Source organism: Brienomyrus brachyistius, chromosome 2 (assembly GCF_023856365.1).
Source record: "Brienomyrus brachyistius isolate T26 chromosome 2, BBRACH_0.4, whole genome shotgun sequence".
Lineage (NCBI taxonomy): Eukaryota > Metazoa > Chordata > Actinopteri > Osteoglossiformes > Mormyridae > Brienomyrus > Brienomyrus brachyistius.
The window spans coordinates 6499423-6509535 of NC_064534.1; the positions used below are offsets into that span (position 1 = coordinate 6499423).

Sequence of the window (10113 nt, forward strand, 5' to 3'; positions counted from 1 at the left end):
TGTGCGCGCACACACACAGACACACACATACAGACACACACATGCACACACGCGCACACACACACACACACAGAAACACACACATGCACGCACAGACACAGACACACATGCACACACGTACACACACACACAGACACACACATGCACAGACACACACATGCACTCACACACACAGACACACACACGCACACACCCTCATGTGCACACTTACACTCACACACACACTCACACACACACACACACTTGCTCGTACGCACGCATGCACGCACACAAACACATACCTGTACTTATATCTTTGTGAAGACCTTCCATTCATTTCTGTGCTCAAATCCCAAATCCCAGTAATGACATCCTTAACCCCTAACCTTAACAATACAAGACTTTTTGCATTTTTAGTTTTTTTATTGCAGTCACAGATTTTTATAAAATTGAATTTTCCCTTGTGGGGACCGAAAAAATGGTCCCCACAAAGTCAAAATAACAGGTTTTTGTCACATTGTGGGGACATTTGGTCCTCACCACATAATGTATACCTGGACCAAACGTACACACACACACACACACACACACACACACACACTACATATCATTGTGGGAACATCTCCCTCTACCTCAAAAACTCAAAAACATGAATGTTTATAACAAATTAAGATTTTTTTCATGCTCAGTAACTAAAAAGAGGGTTTACTGTCATCTTATCCTACTTGCTATCTGTTACTGAAATGAAATGATCAATCCTTTGTTAATTGCTTGTAAGAATCAGAGAAGATGAACACTTGCTGAAATTGTAATTTCTTGGCCAGGTACAAGCGCCAGGAGTCACGACCTCGCTACAGCATTGGCCTCGAGCAGGACGACACCTATATCCCCTCTGGAGAATCACTGAAGGACCTGATTGAGCAGTCACAGAGCTCTGGCAGTGGCTCAGGCCTCCCCCTGCTGGTAAGATCTATGCACTGCAGCTACCAGTTACATCCAGCGGTTAAATAACAAGAAAAAAGCAAATACATGACGCGATGGCAGAATGCGATAAGCTGGTTGAATCCGGTCTGTCCTGCAGGTGCAGCGAACCATCGCCAAGCAGATCCAGATGGTGAAGCAGATCGGTAAAGGGCGGTACGGCGAGGTATGGATGGGCCGCTGGCGGGGGGAAAGGGTGGCCGTCAAAGTGTTCTTCACAACGGAAGAGGCCAGCTGGTTCCGGGAGACGGAGATCTACCAGACCGTGCTGATGAGACACGAGAACATCCTGGGTAGGGAGGCCTCGGCTAGGCTTTTATATACATGAAACCCTGTAGACCTAGAGAGCTCTTCACAAATGCTCACTGATGCAGTGGTTCTCTGAGTGATTTCTTCACTGTCACTGTGTGTGATTTATTCACTATCACTGCGTCTGATTTCTTCAGTCATTTTATCTGATTTTTTTTTCTGTCAGTGTGTGATTTCTTCACTGTCACTGCATCTGATTTCTTTACTGTCACTGTATCAGATTTTTTTCAGTCAGTGTGATTTCTTCACTGTCACTGCATCTGCTTTCTTCAGTCATTGTATCTGATTTTTTTTCCCTCAGTGTGTGATTTTTTAACTGTCACTGCGTCTGATTTCTTTACTGTCACTGTATCAGATTTTTTTCAGTGTGTGATTTCTTCACTGTCACTGTGTCTGATTTCTTCAGTCATTGTATCTGATTTTTTTTCCGTCAGTGTGTGATTTCTTCACTGTCACTGCATATGATTTCTTTACTGTCACTGTATCTGATTTTTTTTCCGTCAGTGTGTGATTTCTTCACTGTCGCAATATTTTATTCCTTGCAACTCCTTGTGTTAATTTTTTTAAACGGCCAAACCTCAATCTTGAGCGTTTAATCGATTCCTTTTTCCTGATTGATTAATGATGTTTCTGCATCTACCTGATCAATCTGTGGTGTCTAATTAAGGAATCTGTCTTCGAAGCTGCTGCCCTGTATCCAGTGCCAGTGTCTGACTGGCCTGCTCTGTCTCCCAGGCTTCATCGCGGCGGACATCAAGGGCACTGGCTCCTGGACGCAGCTGTACCTAATCACTGATTATCACGAGAGCGGCTCCCTCTATGACTACCTCAAATCCACCACGCTGGACAGCCGGGCTATGCTTCGGCTCGCATACTCCTCCATTTCGGGCCTCTGCCACCTGCACACCGAGATCTTCGGCACGCAGGGCAAGCCGGCCATCGCCCACCGCGACCTCAAGAGCAAGAACATCCTGGTGAAGAGGAACGGCACGTGCTGCATCGCCGACCTGGGACTGGCCGTCAAGTTCATCAGGTCAGTGGGGGGAGGGGAGGAGGGGGGGGGGGCACAGCAGTGGGTACGGGGATGGGGGGGGAGTCAGAGAGTGGGAGAGAAGAGGAGGCAAAGGAGGAGGGGAAGACAGGCAGGGGGGTGAGCAGAAGGTAAAGAACATGAAGCCTGAGATTTTCTTTTCCACATTGTCAGTGGTACAGAAGTGAGGTTGTGAGTGAACCGTCTGAACAGGAACCTGCAAATGTGCTCACATGTCAGTAGATGGCGTAGCAGTTCAGCCATCTGTGTGAAAATGTTTAACATATCTGTGTCTGTGAAGCATTCAGCTGTACGAAAAACGGCTAAAATGCCGATCAGTCCATCTGATAATATACAGACCGTGCGAGTTTGCCTCTCCAGTCCATGACGAGCACGCCAGCTAACTGCCTACCCTCCATGCAGTGATACCAACGAGGTGGACATCCCGCCCAACACGCGGGTCGGCACCAAGCGTTACATGCCTCCGGAGGTCCTGGACGAGAGCCTGAACAGGAAGCACTTCCAGTCCTACATCATGGCTGACATGTACAGCTTCGGGCTGATCCTGTGGGAGATCGCGCGGAGATGCGTATCGGGAGGTGAGGCGGGCGGGGGGGGGGGCGATGTGGGGGGGTCAGCAAGGGCCGGCCGCTGCTCGCTGCCCACTGCTTGGCCTGTGTGTCCTGCCTAACCACGGTCACACTTCCCCTGCAGGCATCATGGAGGAGTATCAGCTGCCTTATTACGACATGGTGCCCACAGACCCATCCTACGAAGACATGCGGGAGGTGGTGTGCATCAAGAGGTCCAGACCATCTTTTCCGAACCGCTGGAGCAGTGATGAGGTACGTACACACACATGCGCGCACACACAGGTTTGTAATTGTATCTTTGTGGGGACTCTCCATTTATTTCTATGGGGAAAACTCTAATCCCAACATGATGACCTTAACCCCTACCCAGCCCTAACCTTAACCATAAGTAACCAAACAAAATCAAGACTTTTGGCATTTTTACTTTTGTGATTGCATTCACAGATCTTTGTGGGGACTTGAAAAATGGTCCCCACAATGTCAAAGAAAAACAGGTTTTTATTACATTGTGGGGACAATCGGCCCCCACAATGTTAAACATGCGTAACCCACACACACATTCATGCCTATGTGGGGACAGCTTACATTATCAAGCAGACAATTTTATCCAATGTGACATAGATTTTAGAGAAAAGGGTCAGACAACTGGGGGTTAAGGACCTTGCTCATGGGCCTAATGGTAACACAGCTCTGCTGTCCCTGGGAATTGAACCAGTAACCTTCCGAACACAGACACAGAGTCCTAACTTTCTGAGGCACATGCTGCTTCTCATGGGAATGCCCCCGCACTGCCTGCTTTGAGGGAGCACTTTTTCGCAGAACGGCTCCCCGTAATTCACTGTGCAGTAAATCAAAAAGATTCCTAACCAAAAAACATGAAAAGGCACTTTCAGTTTTAAACACATTGCTGAATGACCTTTGAAAATGACATATTACCCCATGGGGGCTTCTGCACAGGGTGTACTTTTCACCCATGTGGGGGCACCTATAGCAGGGACATATATGCATGCACGCATGTAGAGTGATCAAGCCCTCTCTCTCCCCGGCACCCCCTAGTGCCTGAGGCAGATGGGGAAGCTGATGACGGAGTGCTGGGCACACAGCCCCGCCTCCCGTCTGACGGCGCTGCGCGTCAAGAAGACGCTGGCCCGCATGTCCGAGTCGCAGGACATCAAGCTGTGAGCGGGCAGGGCCACAGGGGGCGCCAGTGAGCAGCCAGAGACACGAGTACCGCCTCTCGAACCCCCGATCAGTGGGCAGGGGAGGAGCCAGATGAGGCCACATCCCACGGTGCTGGCCGGTCTGGCTCGGCGAGGGAGCAGGACACTCCTGCGGACTGGATCGTCATCGTTTGGTTCCGGTTACGATTGCCCATTCCTGCAGTGCCCAGAGGACACTTTCTGTTTGCTTCAGAGCTACAGGGACAGATCTGCAAACAACCCCCCCCCGTCCCCTCGCCCCAGATTTGCTTTCTGTGAAAGCTTCACTCACTCAAGCAGGTGTTGGGCGCCCCCTGCTGTTAAAGGTGAGTGATTTCCCCTCCAAGCCCCAATCATGAGGCAACGAGAAGCACCGGCTCTGACAATCAGCGACGTCAGCGTAGTTCCCGCGCGTGACGTCGTCCACGTGTACCGGTGTGGTGAGAGTCCCTGTGGCGGGGGCTGTATGGTCAACACAGCCACAGGGAGGGCCACGTGCGATTGCCGTGGAAGTGTGTTGTCATCACAGAAAAGATGGCATCTGAGTGCGTCAAACTCATGTCATATTCCGTGTTACCTCAGTGGTACCATGTGCAGTAACTGTGACCATAATTGTGTTTGCTGCCTTTGGCCACTAGAGGGACACAACGTATCTCTGTGGAGACCATGGGCCAATCGCAATGAACATCCTGAACCGAGAATGCAGCAGTCAGTAGAGCCATAGCTCGCTTTTACCCGTTTGCAATGAAAGACACTGTTTGTTGAGACTGAAAGCGAATCCTTGTTCATATGGCGATTTCTGTCAATACCAATCACCTTAAACAACAAGGCTGTGATTTAAGATCAGATTTACCGTTAAAAGAAAACAATAAAACTAAAATTAATGCCAAAAATGGGTTATTTGTTCTAAACCTAATGCAACTTTAAGATAATATTGTGCTTAATTACTTTGGTGACGTTACTTAAATGTTTAAAAACATTAGGCAAAGCATTCAAACACCGAGAGCAGCTGGGCTGGGGCCCCTGGCTTTGCCTTGTCAATGTCGCCTGCGATATGCAGTTAACGGCACCTGCAAACAGCTAATTTCACTCCGCAGATTCACAGAATTCAGTCTTTGAACCAGACACTGAAACTGTAACTGGAGGGTTTGTTTCGAAGAGAAAAAAAGCTTTATGGTGATTTATTGTACATTTTTCAAAGGGAATCAAAAACTCAAAAATCAATTCAAAACAGAGATGCTGGCATGATAAGCAACAATACCTACATCCATCCATCCATCCATCCATCCTCCACCTGCTTATCCTGGGTAGGGTCACTGGGGAGCCCGGTGCCTCATCCAGACGCCACAAGAGGACATGCTGTGTGTGAATCCCTTTCATTGTAGGCAGATAGACAATCAGACACTGAGCAGTTTAGAGACACTAATTATGCTGAATTCATGCCTTTGGACTAAACTGGGCTCCCATATGTGTCATCGATCTGACATACATAGGGGAGGCCTAGTCGCATGCTTGTGAGTCCTAAATGCTCTTTATGTACGTATCAGGATGTGTTTTAGTGCTGCCACCCGTCCACATATCCTGTCTGCACTTCTCAGGACTGGTTATGGATGAAAAGCAAATCAGTAAACAGACAAAAATAGCTGAAAATGTGAGATTGTCTCTCTCTTAAAGGTGTTTTTACGGAGGTATAGAAAAAGACTACTCTGGGGTGACATCACTTCCTGTCTGGTCTTTAGATACGCTTCCTGTTCCAGGGCTGCGCTGGTGTTCCTTGCCATTGGTCCTTTCAGCCAAACGTCTGTGGTTTCCTTGGTTTCTGTCCCGTGTTACGCCTCCTCACAGGTCAAATAAGTGCTGTTGATAATTAAGGTCTCCAGAAGGTAAACTATGATATGGTTAATTAAGGACTTGAATATGTAAACTGTTTTTTATGTGTATAGAATGAAATCCCCTATTCTCAGAGGGCCTGTGCCTTATTTAACATAAATACCTAATTTAATAAATGGAAAATGAAATGTGTCAAATCCAAGGCCTAACATTCCCCAAATAAAATGGTTTCATCTTTCTAGAGTCTACCGTGGTTTTTGAATGAATGTTACATTTATCTGGTGTTTTTCAAGATACACAAATCACTTTACAGGACCACTGTGCAGCCCCCACCTGGATGATACAACTGCAGCCATTCTGCACCAGTACACTCACCAGACAGCAGCTAAGGTGGTGAAGGGGCAGGAGAGAATTCACCAGTTAGATACAAGGGATGATTTTAACCAGGACAACAGGGTCTTAGTCCAACTGTTTCAAAGGATACCGAGGAATCTTTTGTGACTTCAGACGGTCAGGACCTGTCACTGCACTGGGGCATTGGGATCCACACAGACCACAGGACGGGCTAACCTGCTGGCCAGTGTCCCCATCACTGCACTGGGGCATTGGGATCCACACAGACCACAGGATGGGCTAACCTGCTGGCCAATGTCCCCATCACTGCACTGGGGCATTGGGAACCACACAGACCACAGGACGGGCTAACCTGCTGGCCAGTGTCCCCATCACTGCACTGGGGCATTGGGAACCACACAGACCACAGGACGGGCTAATCTGCTGGCCAGTGTCCCCATCACTGCACTGGGATCCACACAGACCACAGTACTGGCTAACCTGCTGGCCAGTGTCCCCATACAGTAACTGCACTGGGATCCACAGAGACCACAGGACGGGCTAACCTGCTGGCCAGTGTCCCCATCACTGCACTGAATATGATCTCTCCCCCCCACACACACACAAACACTGCATCAAATGACACTTTCATCTGGTAGCTTGGCAGATATGTATCTAGCATCAGAGCAATGCTGAACTTTATAACATGCTGCAGAGTAAAAAGGCAGTGCACTAAAAGCAAGAAGACAATGCATTTCGAAGAAATCGCCTTTTTCAATATTTATTGGATAAGCTAAGTATAAAGGCTGGATAAAGTATAAAGACTGACTCAATTTCTTGAAACCAGCGGGCAACAGATACAAACGAGCAGGAACCAGGTACAGACATGACAACCTGATGGATTTCCAAACAGAAGGCAGCATTATCGAGAGACGACAGGTGCTTCCCGATACAAGCCACGGTACGATGAGAGTGTTTAATGGTCTGACTGCGGACTCAGGAAAGGGAGTCAAATAAAGCCAGGAGTCACCCTGTGTTCAGAATTGCTTATAAATATAATTTATTACTCGCTTAAAAATTCTTTCTTACACTTTGTACAGAAACTGGACAGGAATAGCCGCAAGCATTTGGAAAGTTCAGTTCCAGAGTCATGAAGCGTGCTGAGAAAACGTGTGTGGACCACATCCTCACAATACGAATAATATCAATCATCAGAAAAGTCAAAAAAAAAAAAAAAACTAACCCCAAAAGCAAAAAGCCTCCACTTCAGGAGTCCTTTAGTACACGTATAAAGATCGGCCAGGTTTGCATAGTGGACACAGCTTTAGAAAATGACAGCATTTCATACAAACGAAACAAAGTACAAAGGAAAATCCAGAAAGTAAAAAGTACTATCTATGCGTACCGCTGTTAGATTTTACCGCAACAGAACGTCGAAATGTGTCTGAAGCCAGACTTCTGTACATAATTAGGCATTTACATACATTTCATTATCTAAACATGATATTTCAATATTTTTTTCTTTCCCTTTTGCAGTATTTTGTTCCATCTTGCTGAGGTTTGCATGCATTCTTTTCATAACAAAAACAAAAAAAAACTAAATAAAATGCTGATTCTCTGGACAAAAAGCTTACTGGACGGAATATAAAACGAAATCAACACAGAAATCTCCAGACCCCCGTGTAACACTTGACTATTCAGACGGCAGCGTGGAACCTCTGAAATTTACAGCGTGAACTTATGCTCCTTTTTTTGCCTTTTGTTTGTTTCTTGGTTTTGTTTCCAGTAGAGAATATCAAACCAAGGAACAGCATTTTGACTTCAGAGGCTGTGCCTGCAGGGCTGGGTATACTGGCATGCACAGAGCGCTCCCCCTAGTGGCAGTGATTCACAACACAACGAAAGAGCACACAGCAAGAAGGAATCATCCTATCATATCATATCATATCATATGTCAAATTTGACTACTTGGTGACATTTTGCTACTTTAGTGATTTCTCCACTACAATTAGCACTCATCAGAATTACAGCACATTTAAAGTGATATTACCATCGTTTTTGCCAGAAAAAAGTATTCTCATTTTATCATTGCACGTTAGGGTAACTCAAACTCGTCTTACTCCAGTTGAACGAATGCAAACACCTCTTGTTAGAGGCTTACAAACTGCAAATGTAATGGTAAAACACACATTTAAAGGCATTTATTTAACATGTAAGAGTTTAAGCCCCAGCTAAGCAAAATAGCTAATGAGTACATGCAGAAAAAAAGGGGTAGGAATCCACTAGGGAACAAAATTGTCATTATTTAATAAACTGGGACTTTGGGTGTTACTGCTACGAAACAAACATGAAATTACGTCCAGCAGCGATTCCAAAAAGCCCCCCATCTCCAAAGGGCTCATTCTGAAGTACTTCTGCATTCATTAAAGACCCCCCCCCCCCAACTAAAATACACATATTCCCAAAATAACATTTCCCCAGACTGCAAGTGTCGCTTTAAAAAACAAAGAAAAAAACCTACAAAATACTTACAGTATGTTTTCTTTTAAAAAAGACAAAAGTATACATTTCTAAAGTGAATTGTTGCTGAAGCGATCCTGATATTCTTCTATATTCTTGATAGAAACTGACCTCTCAGTCGAAATCCATACTGACAGTTTCTGGTCTCTTTTAGGTTACTCTTTCGTTCTTTTTGGGAGGGGGGAATCTGTTTGCATATCTGCGGGCCATAGTCCCTTAGGGCAGTGGTTCTCAACTCCATCCTGAGGAAGCAGAACTTTATGGGAGGGGAGCGTGACAATTACATTAGAAGAGAAAAATAATGTTGGACCATGAAACTTTCCCCCGAGTGCTAGTGACCCCCGCAAATGGCCCCCCGACGGCGGCCCCGCAAACACACCGGTGCTGAAACGCACCACTGTGCTTCCACTAAGGAGGGACCTAACTAAACCACAATATATTTGCATTTATTTTTTAATTAAGTTTTATTTTAGCTGAGAATTATGTCTTAAATGAGAAGATATAAAATAAGACGCTATAATACCAATGGCAATGGTTATTAATAAATGTTATTAAAAGTTTTACAGATATTACAATGCTCTATGTAGATGTATATATACATATATTTTTGTAATTATTTTTGCACTGGTTAAAATAATGACTTGCTTCCGTAGATGTAACTGATCTGTATATTCTCCACATGGCACCAAAAAAGTCGAAATTAAATCCATAAAACAGAAAAAGTCACACTAGCGTAATCATTTGCATTAAACGTATATATATATATATATTTATATATTTTTTTTCTTTCAAATCCGATTGTATGAAGACAGCGATGGTGTGAATACTAGCTGTGCCTCTTTGAAGGCAGGCCCACCTCCTGCCTCATGTTATATACAGCGTGTGTTTCATTCAGACCGTCCACATCCGTATATTTATCAAAGTGTTGGATATTCAATGTCTACTGCGACAGAAACGTGAGACGCAACAGATTTTATGTCACAGGAAGGTGGAAATGCTGTATTTGGTTCTCCATCACGGGTCTGCACCTTCGGGGGCAGGAGTGGGGGTGTGTATGTGTGTGTGTGTGTGTGTGTGGGGGTGGGGTCACAGGTATCTCTGCCTCCACCCCCCAGTCCCCGCACCACCCAAATCACCTGCCAGGACTCGGAGATTATCCACGTACATATGGACAGCAGGATATAGCGTTCCCTAGGAAACTTTATAAATTAATATTCAAACTGTACTGAAGAACGTACAGCCAAGGCTAATAAGAGGGATCCTCCTTTTTCTAAATTACTGCGGTCTCTCTTTATTTCTAAGTACAAAGTAAAGAAGATTCCCCAAACCCATGAGTAAA

General features: G+C 45.5%; 2 protein-coding genes across 2 annotated transcripts in view; one reads left to right on the forward strand and one right to left on the reverse strand.

Moving 5' to 3' along the window:
* The window catches only part of bmpr1ba (bone morphogenetic protein receptor, type IBa), an 85663-nt gene extending 79504 nt beyond the window's left edge, over positions 1–6159 (forward strand). The window contains exons 9-14 of the mRNA XM_048984036.1: positions 804–942; positions 1061–1253; positions 2005–2302; positions 2723–2898; positions 3014–3144; positions 3949–6159. Of these exons, the coding sequence (XP_048839993.1) occupies positions 804–942; positions 1061–1253; positions 2005–2302; positions 2723–2898; positions 3014–3144; positions 3949–4074 (1063 nt within the window). The 3' untranslated portion in view covers positions 4075–6159. The remainder of the gene's footprint in view (positions 1–803; positions 943–1060; positions 1254–2004; positions 2303–2722; positions 2899–3013; positions 3145–3948) is intronic.
* Positions 6160–6503: 344 nt separating this feature from the next.
* The window catches only part of unc5ca (unc-5 netrin receptor Ca), a 115763-nt gene continuing 112153 nt past the window's right edge, over positions 6504–10113 (reverse strand). Inside the window, 1 exon segment of the mRNA XM_048984024.1 lies at positions 6504–10113. This exon segment is cut by the window's right edge and continues 210 nt beyond it. The gene's annotated coding sequence lies outside the window, so the exon portion shown is untranslated.